This window comes from Sphaerodactylus townsendi, linkage group LG01 (genome assembly GCF_021028975.2).
Source record: "Sphaerodactylus townsendi isolate TG3544 linkage group LG01, MPM_Stown_v2.3, whole genome shotgun sequence".
Lineage (NCBI taxonomy): Eukaryota > Metazoa > Chordata > Lepidosauria > Squamata > Sphaerodactylidae > Sphaerodactylus > Sphaerodactylus townsendi.
This window is the reverse complement of record NC_059425.1, coordinates 50759705-50775925: the sequence shown is the minus strand read 5'-3', so window position 1 is coordinate 50775925 and position 16221 is coordinate 50759705. Positions and strand designations below refer to the sequence as shown.

General features: G+C 38.4%; 1 protein-coding gene across 1 annotated transcript in view; it reads right to left on the bottom strand.

The window, feature by feature from the left end:
• Positions 1–16221, bottom strand: part of LRPPRC (leucine rich pentatricopeptide repeat containing) — a 127791-nt gene that overhangs the window by 17967 nt on the left and 93603 nt on the right. The window contains exons 28-32 of the mRNA XM_048482994.1: positions 10840–10982; positions 10601–10715; positions 7996–8122; positions 4321–4409; positions 763–967 (exon numbers count right to left, since the gene is read on the bottom strand). Of these exons, the coding sequence (XP_048338951.1) occupies positions 763–967; positions 4321–4409; positions 7996–8122; positions 10601–10715; positions 10840–10982 (679 nt within the window). The remainder of the gene's footprint in view (positions 1–762; positions 968–4320; positions 4410–7995; positions 8123–10600; positions 10716–10839; positions 10983–16221) is intronic.

Below are 16221 nucleotides of genomic sequence, written 5' to 3'. Positions count from 1 at the left end.
CAAATAATACTGAAAATCATGTTAGAGAATGTTGGTCAGAGAAAAAGTCATATAGTCCTAATATAAAAAGCAAATGAAGTTTCATTTAAAAAGTTTCCATAGGAAAACTGTATGGCTTGTACTTGGGATTTATTTTAAAGAATGGCAATCAAGTAATTGGTATATGCTTTAATGTGTTCGCATTTTATGTATTTTTTTAAAAAAAGAAGGTTTCCAAAGATTTTTTTATAAAATTTATGGTAGCTCTCACCTTCCTTCTCAAGTTAGGGAGATTCCGCAAGTGCTACACATGCGTTTATAATTCTGAAAAATCACACAGGTCTCCTACTTATATGGACGGGTGAGCCACAAATGTAATGCTAACATTTCTGAAGAGAAAAACCTCAGTGAAGCAAAAAGAAAAAAACCCACTTCCACTGGGTTTGTGAAGTCTGCATCGTGCTGTGAATTAGAACAGTGGCAAGTCATTGCAGGCATCAGCTTAAGATGGGACTCTGTTTAGGTAGGCAGAACTTGATAAAAGTACGTGTATGACATCATTAGCCTACTCAAAGTTCACTTATCCAGTAATAACCTGCCAGCTTCTGCATTTCCTCCAATCTCTACTGTTTCCTGGATAAGAAATCTCAATGGTAGTTATTTTAGCATCCATTTAACTATAATAAAAAGGAAGATTATTTGCATGCCAAGAAAACAAGATCACCATATTGTCGCTTTTCTGGCTAGTAAAATGAGAAGCAGTATCCACTAGAAGGGGCTTACTTTTTGATGTGAGCCAATACGGTATTATTGATGAAAAGCATATGTGACAATTTAATAGAACTGCTGAGGCTTCCCATCATTTTCTCAACTGCGCAGATGCTTTCCAGATCTCCCTTCTGAGCCAAAGCCTGAACAAGACGTGTAATGGCGAGTGGATTGGGCACTCCATCTCTTTTAAGAAGGGTCGTGAGAGAAGACAATGCATCTATTTAAGAGAACATGGAGAACAAAAGGAAAGCTCTCAGTTCAGAAACAAACGTTAGTCCTCATATAACATCACATAAGTTTATATTTAATGATCAGGAGAAAGAAAAAGTATCCTGAGCCTTCTTCAGTGAAAAAAAGGTGAGGTTCTTCTAAGCAACACATAAAGAAACCTATCATATACATGCTACACATACAAGGACAAAACCAAGGTTTGGTATCATGGAAATGAGGAAATGTCTGCTCCCTACCCCTCTTTTCCTGGCTAGGAATTAAACATTTCAGTGACAAACCATAACTTGTTGTTTTGTCCAAATCACATTAGTTTTGACCATACCAGGTAGGTTTAGAATCCATGTCTGGAGAACCAAGAGCAAGCCTGCCAAAACTATGGGGCAAATTTCATGGTCATATAAAAATGAAGGATATGTACAGAGATTTCCCAGCCATGTTCCCATAAGGAAGCCAATCGTGGTTTGTCACTGCATGTGAATATAGCCTATGGATAGCTGGGTTGTTTTTTTTTCAGTTTCATGTGGCTCATACTCAGCCTCAGTCAGCTTTTAGTTCTTAGGATGAGAGCTTCCCAATGTAAAACCCCTACATGACTTTTTAATTATTTTTTTAAAAACACATCCCTCTCTCCAAAGCGTATCGCCACTTTACTTAGTAGTTGGAGTATATTTAAATACAAAGCAGTTCTAAAAGTAAAATAAAAAAGCATATGCAACAATAGTACAGAAAAGAATCAGTTCATATGAAATATTATTAAAGGCTTGCGTGAGCAAGACAATTTCAACGTAGTGTCTAAGATACAGTATCAGTAAAGGAATACGTATAAGGCCACAAAAACGGTCCTTGTTCTGGTAGCTACCTACCTAAGCTTCTCAGGCTAACAGCATCCAGCAAACACTCTCAAAGGAAGACCTCCATTGACAGGCAGATCCATATGGCAGAGGAAAGTTTTACATTCCAAATTTTCACAACTGGACTTTGGGTTATGTCACAAATTAATTTTTACTACAGAAGGGGCTGAGGAACGCATCATTATAAAACCAGCTTCCCCAATCTTTTTGAGTCAGTGGCAGATGCAGCTACAAAATTGCTGCTAGCTCATCCAACTTCCTTTTATAATCTGTCAAGTTTTATATATTGGCAATCAACCTTGCTAACACCCTACATATTATTTGAATGTGTTTTCCATGATACTGGGCAAGGCCTCCATAATGTGTGAGATGCAGAGCAGATGCCAAGACCATCTCAGATCATCTAAAGAATACAGAATCTCCTAGGCAGATAAGTATAAGAGAAATTCATGCAAAGTTAGCGAGGGAGACTCAGAAGATGTAGCCAAAGACTTGTTCTTCTGGCCATATCTAAATGTGTTGGAGCAAATTCAGAGGGTAAATCAGAATGTGGGAGTTATAGCTATATTGGAGGAAAGTCAAACATGAATGCCAAAACACACTTGGATTCAGCCCCCTGAACACAGGTTCAATGCAAAGCCAAGATAATGTAAGCAGGAGTGGATCAGTTCACTAGCAGCATCTTGTTATTTCAGCTGCTGGAAGGAATGGACCTAAGAATGCCCAAGGTGGCCTCAGGTGACCTTGAATTCCAAGGCAGAATGGGATCAAGGAGCAGTTCTAGGCAGCCATTTCTGTTCTTAGGGCACCATATCTGGTAGTATTGAGTAATGATGACACTCAGGGCTAAGGACATACTCTGCACCACAAGTTTACCCCAGGAGTCTTTTGAATTGAAGGCCTCTGACAATTTTTTTTAAAGTTTTTGAAATAAAAACCAAACATGTGACCCAAACCATTCTTTTGACTCAAGCTTTTGGCAAGTCCAGTGGGTCACAACAGATGTAAGGGTACAAATCTGGGTGATGGAACGAGAGGTGCTGTCAACATTGAGAATGAAGGGAGGGGAGGTGATGAAGTTAGAGACTGTGATGCTCTATTGAAAAGGAGCCATCGGGCAGCAAGAGGAACAAAAGGAAAGAGAACCCGCAAACAGATATGACTACTCAGTGGAATGTGGAAGTGTTGTATCTCCAGCCGACTTGTTGTGGTTCAAGTCAAGATTGTAATTACTGGAATTAAGTCATAAAGGACAGGATTTAAATTTACCAATGCTCAGAATTTTACCAGACATCCCCAACATGACCTTGAGTCACTAATTCAAGCCCTTTGGTAAAACTTTAGACCCAGAGGGAGAATACCAACTGAATGGGATGCAAATTGAGCAGATAAGACAGAACTGTGCATACATGTCCAAATGTTTGTTTTACATGTCCAAATGTTTGTTTTGTAAACAAACATTCCTCTCTTTGGTGTCAAAATTGCATTATTTTGCCACTGATACATTTGCTGACAGCGAAGTAACAATACTAAATATCTGGAAAGTAGACCACTGCCTAAAACAATGTTTTTTTTTTAAAATGGCATCTGAAATGTTAGAACTTTGCCTAGAACAATATTATAGAACAAAATGCGAATCAAGCAGCATTTATTTCAAAAGTAACTGTGTCTTAACTGTACAAAACCATTTTAAGGGATGAGATTTCTACAAGTGCTGTAGGTAATGCTGTAATGACTTGGATTTCAGTAGCACCGCTTTGTTCCGCTAAAACCATCACTGTCCCTTCTCTGCAGCAGCAAAGCAACATGTGTGGCAAAGAAGAACTTAGACCAACACTAAAAGTTGTCCACTGCTGCATTCCCAAGGCATTTATTTTAATCACCCAAAACTTTTGTTGCCCACAATATTAGATTAAAAGAAGCAGAAAAGCACAATGTATGTTTCATTACTATCGGTATTGCAAACTATTAAAAGTATTAGATTAAGGTTTTTTTAAATCAATATTATAATCATTTAGTGCACAACCGTGCACATTTAACACTCAATTTAACTCACTTGATATCTTGCACTACCAACACAATGTGCAGGAAGAAACTGCTGGGAATTGTTTCAGATGCTCTAAAGTATGTTAATTTCCAAAGCAAAATGACTTGTGCTGTGAATTTTAACGCACTTGAAAGCCTGTACTTTCTCTCGTTCTGGAGCACAAATTTTGCATGTCTGAAGAGCTGTGATTCATCTTAAGAAAACCCATCTTGTGTTAAATGGAACGGAAACTGGACTAAGTGGTCAAATGACAAGTACATTCATATTCAAGCTGTATTATAAATGCATGTACAGTAATTTACGTCTCTCAGCTACCACAAAAGGCGCTTGATAAGCAGGTAATTTGCTAAATGGACTCCTTTATCCAAGTATTCGAAGGGCGTTACAAGAAAAATCTGCAGAGGCATTAATGTGACGTAAAGGTCAAGCATTGTGACATACCTTTCAAATAATCCCGCCTAACTTGCGTTATGATGAGGAGGCTGCTGGCAGCATCGTTCAGCACGAAGCCCTTGATGTGGGTCTCAGCACTAAAAGAAGCAGACATTTAGAAAGGAATTACTGACATGCTTCTGATACGATAATAAATGGTTGAGCACCAAGGTGAAATTATAAAAACTACTGTTCGTATGTTAAAAATATTGCTGCAAAATATCGACCTGGAGACAGCTTTTGTGTTATCCTGTCAATGGTTATAGAAGGATAATTTTTTTGTGCATTCTGACAGATGACAAAGTTGGAAACGAGCAACAAAAGAAACAAAGTACAAGATTTTTTTTTAAACAATCAGTTCAGATTCTTGAATGCTGACATATTAGATGACGAAAATAACTGCACGCTCTGCATTGTTCTGCTGTATCCTAAGCGGGATACTTTTTCTTCTTTTTAAAACAGTCACCATAATTATAAAATGTAAAACTATTCTTTCCACAATAAAAAATGAAACATTTATTTTCAGCACTGTATATTTTAAATATAAACTAAAGGGATATTATGAACCAACACCGTATCATTTGGCTGATTTAATTTTCAAATTTCTGTCACCTAGATGTATACAGGTTTTTAAAAACTCGACATATTTCGTTTGCCAACTTAAAATGAAATTTCAGCTCATCAGTTCTATATCCCTTACAATGCAAAAAAAAAAATCTTCACAGGTCTATAGCTGCAAAGAGGACTTGGCTTTAATAATATATGTTAAAACCTTTCAAGAAATATATATTCAGAGAAGACTACCAAAAAAAAAATTCCTTTCTTTTTGTGCCTCCAAATGCCCTCACCATTCCTAATGAAATTTTAATATATCAGGATAACTTTACAAGGTTCATAGAAAATCTCCAGTCTCATGAGCATGTGCACGGCTGCCATTCGTCATATCAACAATCAAGATAAACCGCAGTGATCATCTTGTGGCAAACAACTGAGCAGCCTACCTACTTGAACTTATGAGTTGAGCGGATTGGGAGGTAAGCAGGGTCATTGCTAAATCATTCTCCTCAATCCCAAGAAAATCCTTCATTGAGTACACAATATGACTATCCTCTCAGTCACTTTCAGCCTCTGGGGCCCACAAATGCAGTCATTGGACTCAGGATTTTCTTACTCTCCCAACCAATCCCCTTAATCCCTGCCTAAGCGCCCATTGCTCAGTTCCGCTTTTTTTCTTTGTCCCATCTGTCAAAGCCCTTAAGTCAACAATTCATGCATGAGACTGTAAATTACATGTAACAAAGGATTTACTTTCTCCAATCTTCCAATCTTCAGTGTGATTAAATAGATGTTACCTACTATTACAGAACTAATCCCTCATTCCAATACTTCTAGTTTCTATTTTAGAACCATACCTAAAAGTTATTAGAATTCTAGAAGAAAGACCCTTGGTTGGCAATAAGCATCAAAAAACTTGACTTTTCTTAAATGTTTACATGTAGAAAAACAATTCCTATTAATTTGGTCTCTCCTGTACAACAAGGAAATATATTATTACAAGGTCAGGCAAAGAGGTACAGGGAAGACCTATAGACTCCCTTGTATACTTGCAAAGACAATGCAGTTTGTATCCACATTCCTTCAGAGATAAAACAGATGGCCGTGAAGCCTTCTCAGGAGCGTTACCCCAGCTACAGAATTACATTTATCTTTCCCCTTTAAAATTGTGCCATCACTTGTTGTCTTCCAATGTCAGGATAAACTGCTTTTATTTCAATATGTTTTTAAATTAAGGAAAAACCCCATTTCCTCCCAGTGCTGATTATTTTACTTGCTGATTTTCTCGTTTTACGACTGCTGATGTTTACCATTTTGACATGCATGTGCTTACATGTGCAATCCTGGATCTACTGTAACATTCATTATTCCCAGCTATGTCCACAGAGGCTACTGCACTGATATGGGTCACCAGTGACTCTAATGTGCAGAATCCTTCTACTTTATGAACAGTATAATATTTTTCAAGTCCACCACGGTAGTCACAGGAAATCAAAATGCTTTCAATATTCATAATGCTAATAAGAAGTTTTAATTCCTCTGAGTACTGAGTTTGCTTGCAGACTCTGGACTGTCAATTTATTACTGATTTTACAGCTATTCATTTCACAAAACCAAAAGCAACCCCCCCCCCCCGACAAGCTATCAAATATAAACTGGTGAAAATAGGAAGAGCGTTCACTGCCTTTTGCTTCCTTTTCCACAGAACGGCTAGTTATTAATGGGAGGATGGGTCAGTGGGGTCAGGCAGGCCCATGGAAAGAGCTTCCCTGGCTCTGTCTTTCCTCTCTTCTACTACTGGGTAGCCTGTCTGATAGGGCTGAAACTGTCCTATTAGATCAAATGAAGTTAAAAATGGCCTGATACATTATTCAAGAACAGCCAGAATGCTATCAGATCTCTTTTCCCTAGACTAACAGATTCAATTATAATGTTATTTAAATAGTTATGGTAAATCAATCAAACCCTTGTGGCTATCTATTGCCTAGAGCAGTGGTGGCGAACCTTTGGCACTCCAGATGTTATGGACTACAATTCTCATCAGCCCCTGCCAGCATGGTCAATTGGCCATGCTGGCAGGGGCTGATGGGAATTGTAGTCCATAACATCTGGAGTGCCAAAGGTTTGCCACCACAGATCTAGAATAAGTAATGTAAGGTGTAATGAAGTAAATAGTTTACATGTGATAGCTGTTTTATCTTTAGTAAGCAATTTGCACTGGATCTTGTGTGAGGGAAATTACAAGGTATCCAAAGAATTCTGGCCTACATGTGCAATACACACTTTGTACAACAAATGTAATTGTTCTTCTCTGCACCCTGTGCAGCACAAATATTTGCATCAGTTCATGCCACATGCTGCAGAAGTAATCTTTCTTGATATTCATAGTACCTCAGATAGTACAGATAGTACTTGCAATATTCTTTAGAATCTAGTGTGCACTAAACTTGTACAGCCACGATGATCTATAAACCTCTGTGTAGAGGAAAACCTCTGCTCCATTTATGACCATTTTATAATATAATTTATGGGGTAAAATCTGCTAGCCTTGTTCCAAAACCATCAAGCAGTTAATAAATTATAAAGATTTAGAATTATTACACAGGAACTATTTCTGCAGTCATACAATCACATATTTAATCAACTACCCTAGTACAACTAGATTTCTGAGGGATTTTTCTGTAGTGAATGACATACATGACAAGGGATTCATAGTTATGCCGAAGGTAGAATTTTATAACCAGTTCACTAAATCTGATTTTCTACTCACACCACTCTGTCAACAGACTCACTAAAAAGCCACTGTTGCAGTGTTTCATTTCTGGTGTTTGGACCTTAAGGACGAACCAGCCATATAAAGTGAATGGTGTTTAGATGGTGCGTGCATTTGCTAAATCGTTAAATGTACCAAGTGGGTGGCTGTGCTGGGATGCACCATTAGCTACAAAATGACCCGAGAGTGCCACTCTCTTTTTGACTTATGACATACAGTACATTGGAAATACCCATCCATTATGCTGTCCTCAAGCAAGACCATTTTTCCTATTAGGAAAATGAAACATTTACCTGAAAATGAAAGTATGTAATAGTTTTTATGGAAGGTTACAAAGGTACAGATATAAGACTTACATGCTTTTTACTTTGAGGGCTTTTTCAAGAAAACCCTCACTCAGCAGAGCTTTTATAAGATGGGAATAACCATGGGAATCAAACGTAATATCTTCCTTTTGTGCCTCTAGTAAAATGTTGTATGCTTCTGCAACAAGAATTTTTTAAAAACTGATGTGTCAGTAGGTAATGAAAGGCCACAGAAAAACATTCTAAACAACAGCATTAGAAATCTATTCCTCTTTATCAAGTATCTAAGAGTCCAAAGCTATATTTAAGAAACTGCTTGTTTTCTGAGCTGAAGTAAATGTTCTTTTCTGTGTAATTGTTCTTAAAAATACAGAATTCCCCCCTAAATGTTCAGTAACTTAAATGTAACTTCACAGTTTAAAACACATACATATATGTAAAATGTGCGCTGCTACTGCCAGTAATGACTTTAACAATGTATGCCTCAACCATCTACACATTTCCCTTTTTAAATTCATCAGCATGCCCATGATTATGCCACTTGTTTTGTAAACATATTGCATAGGATGTTAATGCTATTCCTAATTCTCAGGTAAGGAATTACAATGTTTGATATTGTATCAAAGTGGCATGGCAGCAAATATAGGCAGTGTTTTCAGTATTTGGAAATCAAATTATTTGGCTACGACAAGATTTACATAAAAACATACAATTTACAAATATACAGATATTTAACAAGTAAACTAAAGCTGCATTTATTTGACTGATTAACAGTTTTATTTCACACATTCACAATAACTGTCAGTTTGTGAAAAGACGTTACCAAAAAAGAAAAAAAGAAAAAAAGTAACCACACTTTTCAGTCATTTACTTTTCTGAAACAAGACGATGCTGCTGTAAACATCCTGTAGAAACTGAAACATATACACCTAATTTTTTTTCTATATCTAGAAAAAATTACTGAGTTTCCTAATTTCACTCAAAGAAATGTTGAAAAAATTTAGCATCTGAAATACAAGCGTCCGCTACTGTAGAATGTGAGATCCTACATACTTTGCATATGCAACTGTTAGCTCACTTGAGTCTGTTTTTGAAAATGTATTTATAGATCAAGAGACAGCCTAAGATTTCAAGGCAAGTTGCTAAATTTTGTGCTGTGGTGTTTAGAGTGTCTACTGTAAGACTTAGGAATTTTCTGTTGATCTCAGACCATGACAAATCTGAATCTGATCAAAAAAAAGAATAAATGAGAAACTTGGATGACAACAGCATATTCTTAGTAATGCGAGTTCTACAAATCCTCTGTATCTGAACTAGGGTACCTTCAAGAACAATGGACTCACTAATATTCATGTAATTATGGGAAAGGCACTATTCAAATACTGTTACATATCGAAGATATTCATTAATTTTAAACATTCACATGCAAGTACTTAAGTTTTCTTTATACATCCACAAAGCTTACGTTTTAGGTTAGTAATTTCATTTCATATTTTAGGTCAGCAATTCAGGATGCGCTCTCAGACAAACCACGGGGAGTTACAGTAGATTTTGCCTGTAAAGTAACTTAACCTTATGAGCCTTGCATTGTTGCTGGACAGTGTTAAGGGTTTTATGGCCACTGTTTGGGGAGGGAATGCTTCTAGGAGCAGGACAATTGTGAGGGTATGATGATCTCATGGCTATTATTGAGAGATGTTCCAGTTAGTTAGTAATCCCCTCATGAAAAGGAGAAGTTGGGGAGATAATGTTCAGTTGAGAACTGAATATCCAACTGTGAGCTGGATGGATTTCAGGTTGGTTTTTGAATCTGTTCTGTTCTGTTTCTACTCTAGAGCTGTGGCTATGCTAAACTCCGCTGCTTCATATTGATGTATTTGGGGCTATGTAGGGATGGGTGGAGGATGATGATGTATGAGTCTGAAATTGCATGAGTCTGAAATTGTATGAGTCTGAAATTGTGTGCATCGAGGAATGCTGCTGTAAATTTCGTTGTGCGTGCACAATGACAATAAAATGCTTATGCTTATGCTTATGCTTATTTCCATCACTTTGGGAATATCTTTTGAGAACATAATGTACTGCATGAAATCATCGTCTTCACATGTATTCACTTTCAATGTGACTTTTCTAAACTTCAGGATTCTTCTCCCTCTTCTCCCCCCCACCCCCCCAGCACCACTATCCAAGTTTGTCAAATTTCCAGGTACAACCACATGCCTGCAAGGTATGAACAGAATGACTATTATGGTCATAAAAGCAGTCATTAGTGATTCTTCTTTTCCCCCCAACGATGCTTATTTAATACCAAAGGAGAAATAATTAATTTATCCAGTAGATATCCAGTAGGAAAGATACCTATCCTCCTGCTAGAATGTATCAGCAAACTCAAGTGTACTCTCTTCAGAGTTAATCAAAATGGGGAAAGGGGACTTTCCTATTACAGAAAATAATAGTCACACTATGTACATTAGCCATTACTATAGAGTACTTTTAGATTCAACACTAGAAGAAATACAAGCCAGGGAACAGTTTCTACAGCAGTGTCAGACAACAGAGCATATGCTATTTGGTAGAGATCGCAGGTGTACCCAGTTTGTATTAAAAGAGTGAATACATTTCTTTTTTTAAAAAGGAAGAATTATAATTCACTTACCTTCAACTTTACCCTTTTTGCAGAGTATGAATATTTGTTTCTGAGGATCAGAAGATGGTTCAGAAGGTTGCAAAGAGGACGAAGGGGGAGGACAGACATCCTCATCAAACCAAGCCTAAAAAAAGTAGTTGACACTAACACTGTTATCTTCCCGTTAAGTTCCCTCTTAGCATTCAGAGTAACAAGGCATATTGTTTAATGCAATTATTCCACCATGAAACTTCAGTAGTGAAATATACCTCAGGCACATCAAAAGGAACTTCCTGATTATTTGCTTTAAGAATATCTGCTAGCAACCTCAAGGTTCTTTCACGCGGGATGACATTTTCTTCTTGCATTTTAGTCCAAATGCAGTCAGCCCTTTGCACATCATTGTTTTGCTCTGAAAGGAGAAGTTAAACAAAAGCAAAATTAAAAAGGAGTCATCTACAAATTTTTGCATTTTACAAAACGGGTCCAAATCAACTTCCTTATTGGCTTGGCATAGAACACAAGTTTAAATATGCTGTTTTTTATTCCCACTATTTAAAAACCAGTAATAACTTCCTTGAATATTACATTAAATGTGCATTGAGACCCGTGGAACTGTAAACTAAGGCGGATTCCGCATGGGCCAAAAACAGCAGTTTGAAAATGGTGTAAACCCTTTCACACCGTTTTAAACCATTTTACATCATTTTCACACCGTTTTCACACCGCTGTTTTTGGCCCATGCAGAATCCGCCTCACACACAACACCTCAAATAAGTGACTGAAGATGTGATAAGTTCCAAAAAAAGCACTACGGGGGGGTGGGGGGGGGAGAAGAAGAAATGTTGTAAAGCTAGCACATGCACTCCAGCAATAGAAGAAGTCAGTGTTTTACGAAGTGCAGAACAGCATTAACATTTTTAGGATGAACCTGGGTATGGATTTTTGGGTAAGAAATCTCCTAAAATCCTACAGCTCTGGCAAAAATATTTATAACAACAGTTGGCACAATGAATGTTCCTTTCCCTCATTTACAATCTCGCATTCTTTGGGGCCAGGTTGGCAACAATACAAATGTATCAAACAGAACTAAGATTTTATTTGAGAAGGGTATGAACTGCAAGTTCATCCTGTAAATCTCCCATCAAGCCTCACTATAACTGAAGCTGGACTATAAAACTGAATAGTAAGTACAATCGTATTCAATAAACTGGAACTTCCATAGTAATACTCTGAAAATTACTAAAATACTTGAGAATTCTCATTTCTGCAATGAAAGAAACTATTACATTGTAGATCTATCACAGACTTATTTTTGTCTCTGTGCATCTATATATGTTAGAGGCAAGGGAGCTGGCCCACCAGATATGAAAAGAAAGAGGATTCTGCTGTCTTGGACCCTACTTCATCCAAACAAATGCTCCCACGTTTTCAAGCCACAGTATTTGAGAAGCCAGTATTTACTCTGGATTCTGAGATTCATACTGCATGTGAACTGTGTAGTTGTTAGAGGGTCGGTCTAAGATTAGGAAGACAAGAGTTGCAATCCGCTCTGAGCCACTCAACTCCCTATGTGACTCTCAGCCTAACCTACTTCACAACATAGTTGTGAGGAAAAGGAGAGGATAAATCTCCTTTCATACACAAATGAAACATTTATTCTAATTGCCTCAGGGAGGGAATTCATGACATCTTTCTTTTCCTCTTACAAAGTTCTTTTTTCTTTGATTCAAACGATTACAAGTGAAAAAATTATATTTTTAGAACCACAAGATTGTTGATGGCATATGGTTTTTAGAATATAAAAAACTGCAAATTGCAATAATTTAATATAGATGAATAAATGGGTCTGGTCTGGATACGGCCTGGTGCTACCCAACCCAGCCAAGAAATTGAGAACTCTATGCCCTGCCTTTCTCTACTCTGACATGGCATAGCCCATTCCACCATCTATTCTCTTCCATGTGTTATCAATTTGGTCTCGGCTTTCAGATCAGGCAGGGAACTTGGAGAATACAGTATGTCCTCCCCAGAAGGATCCTTTCAAGACCCATCCCCATCCCCATCCTCTTGGCAGTGAGAGGCACCTGCGCCCCCCAATATTCACACATAATTTCCAGAAGACACATCTTCATTAGCCGGGGGGGGAGAGGGACACAGATTTCTTTAAAAATGATTTTATGTTTACACCCAGCTGCACTCCTAACTGAAGGGGAAAATTCAATTTAATGACTCTAACAGGAGAAATAGCAACAGAAACAGCGTAGCACTAGTCCAGGCAACAATTTTAACACGGGGCCTAGAAAGGCTACACACATAGGTAAGTGAATGTTGTTTTTTGTCTTGATATTTCAAAGCTGCAAACCTTTCTATTTATTTGAGGAAATGGATGTGCATTTTCTTGCTGACTGAAGAATTTGCACAACAGAGTTTGATAAAAAATTATCTTCTTAGCTTTCTCCTCTCAGCAGACATGCTGTCAGTATGAGTAACCAATTGGAGGGAGACAAGCTGCTGTTGGGAAGGAAGAGGACTCCCTCCTATTGAAGGAAGATTGGATTTTTTTAGCCTATTTGCTTTGTTATGATGAACCAGGAGTTGTAAAGCAAGAATGTACTTCATTTTGCTAACATTGTGGATGCTGAGAAAATAAAACGTAATACAAAAAAAGAATAATGTATGCAGTAAATGATTTCTCTATTGAACATTCTTTTTTGACAACAAAAGAGGAGGAGGCTCTTTTATTTACAAACAACCTACTTTCATGTTTTTTTCAGGAGATGTAAAGGAGTCCAAAAATCAACTATCCTAAATAATAGTTCCAGGCAGGTAGCCCTGTTAGTCTATTGCAACAAAAACAGAGTGGCATCTCAAAAACTAGAAACAGATTGTGGTATAAGCTTTTGTGGACTACAGCCCACTCTGTCATATCCATAACATGATATCTTTCAGTTGACAAACATCAACAGACATAAATTTGTTCCAGAAATATAATAGGTAGCAGTGGATGAAATATTTCTGTGTAAATATTTAATGTATATCCGATTGAATACATTTGTGTTTTGGCTCAGCAATATTTTCATACAGATTTGCTGTTCCTTTTTATGCAGCCATTTGGCACATAATGCTTCTGATGAAATTGACTCTTACTGCCCAAGTGAATTGTTCCACCCAACCATGCATAGTGACGAGGAGAACCTCTACGCTCTTCTCTCCACAGGGCTACCCAGATTGTTTCTGGAGCACAGCACAAGTTAGCCTGAAGGAGCCACGGGAATCTGGAACAGAAAAAAATGTCCCGAAACAATCTGGGCAACCATCAACATTGAGGAGGGCTGATGAAGTGGGTTCAGCATCCCACAAAACACTGAAATTGACCAGAGATAGCATACTCCTGTCTTTCTAGCTGGATGCTACTATTTCAAGGAAGGACTGATATTTATTTGTAGGAGCGGACCATGTCTTTTAGCTTTGCAATCTTAACCTGTGTGTCATAAAACAGATACTTCGTATACCAATATTTTGATTCGCTCCAGTAATGTATGTTTGACTTATATTAGCAAACTTTGTTGCATTTCCTGTAGGGTTTATATTTTAGTGTATTTACGGTCTTGAGGTACAAAAACAAAGGCCACGGTTTCATGAAAAGAAGAGGCATACAAACATGAAGAATTTCCTTCCCCCCCGCCCCCCACCCTCCACTAGTTGCAGCTCTTAGCTCCATGTGGGAATAGGTTTTGTTTTAATTCCCAAGAGATTGGGAATGCACATTAGGTTGCTTGACATTTTGTTTGAACAGAAGACCCTCAGCCTATGCTGTGTCTACACGTTTTTGAAAGAAGTACAAACCTATAACTCTAACAGGTGAAGAAACTGCTATGGTATTTTTGTGGATCTAAGGACATTTGAACCTCTCAGGATGGTTTTTTAGAAGCAGCTTGCAGAAAGCATGGGATACGTTAAATAGGCTTTCGAAAACTGACATGTCCGCAAAAATTCTCTCTCCCATTTCTGCCCAATTATTCGATTTGATAGACCGCTGTACCCCCGAAGGGCTCAAATCCTGCAGCCAACCAGCGCTATAAAGTTCTCAATTTAATGCTTAACAGGTTGCCCACATACTGGTTACACTGTGAAAGGCTTTGGAGAGATTTGCTTAGAAACTGAAAAAAGTATTTGGCTATCTTCTATTGAAAACAATTATGTATGTAGCAAAGAAGAACATCTTTTCACATTCTTTTGTAGACAGCAAAACAAGACAGCACTTCAAAGTAAAGAGAGAAATTACACAGAGATTCTTGAATTTCTGAAACATGGTTTAGTACTACACAATGATGGGAAATGGCAACGTTCTTTAAAGAACTCCTCAAGAGATAAATACCACCTATGCAGAAGCAAATAGATGGTTTACAAAAACCTTCAATTATCGTTCAACCAAAGTAAGCCAACTGCAGAATGTTTCCTTATTCAAGTTAACACTCTAAAACTGAAAGAAACTAACTGGTAAATGGGAATACAGCTGAAGCACAATGAATAACATTTCACCTATGGGTTATGGGGCTGAACAAAATGCACGGATGACATCCCAAGTGCTTTACAAATAAATATGCCAGAATAATGGCCAGGAAACATGTGAAGGAAACATTTTCTAGATGTCATTCAACTAGAGATCCAATTGAGCTTGCAGTAAAAAAAAGTGTGTGTGTGTGGGGGGGAGGGATACTCAACATGCACAACAAGGTGAAAGCAGAGGCCACAACGTTTAACAAAAAGCAGAGAGGTCCATATCAGCCGGCAGACCAGTGATGGCGAACCTTTTTGAGACTGAGTGCCCAAATTGCAACCCAAACCCCACTTATCTATTGCAAAGTGCCAACCCGGCAATTTAACCTGAATGCTGAGGTTTTAGTTTAGGAAAAAATGGTTTGCTCCCTCTTCCTCCGCCCTACCTGCTCGAGCAGGGACCAGCCTGCTCTAGCCCCCAGCAAGTCCCGGGTGCACCACTCTGTGCCTCTGTACCATCTCTGCCTCCTCTGTGCCCGCCCCCTTGGGCAGAAGCCACCTGGAGCACAGGCCCCAGGCCCACCAGCTGAGTCCTCTCTGCTCATCATGGTGCGCGCACGTCGTGCTCAGTGGCCCAGGCCAGCCTAGATGTAAGTGTGTGTGATTTTCCGCCCTCCACATGACGAACTCTGTGTGCGCATGCCCACAGAGAGGGCTCCGAGTGCCACCTCTGGCACCCGTGCCATAGGTTCACCATCACTCCCGTAGACTGACAACAGAGAACCAGGCAAAAGGCATGATGCCCAACCAGTTTCGCCATTAGGTAAGAATTAGAAAAAGGCTGGCTCACAGCACAGACTGGGCCTGCCAAGTTTTCATAACCCACTGTTGAATTTGGCTCGACCCAGTGACAAGACAATTTGGGTCCTCTCTGCCTCTTAAAATTCAGGAGTGCCCCACATGCTCCCTACTCTGTGCTCAAACTGTAACAAAGAACTCCACGCCAGAGCAATAATCTCCTCCATGGACTGATATGTGAAAGAAGAAATGCTCAGACAAAGATCAATCAGAAATTACAGTAGGAATTCCATCTTGACCCAATCAATCAGAAAATCACAGCAAACAAGCCAGGAAGGCTGAAGAAATGC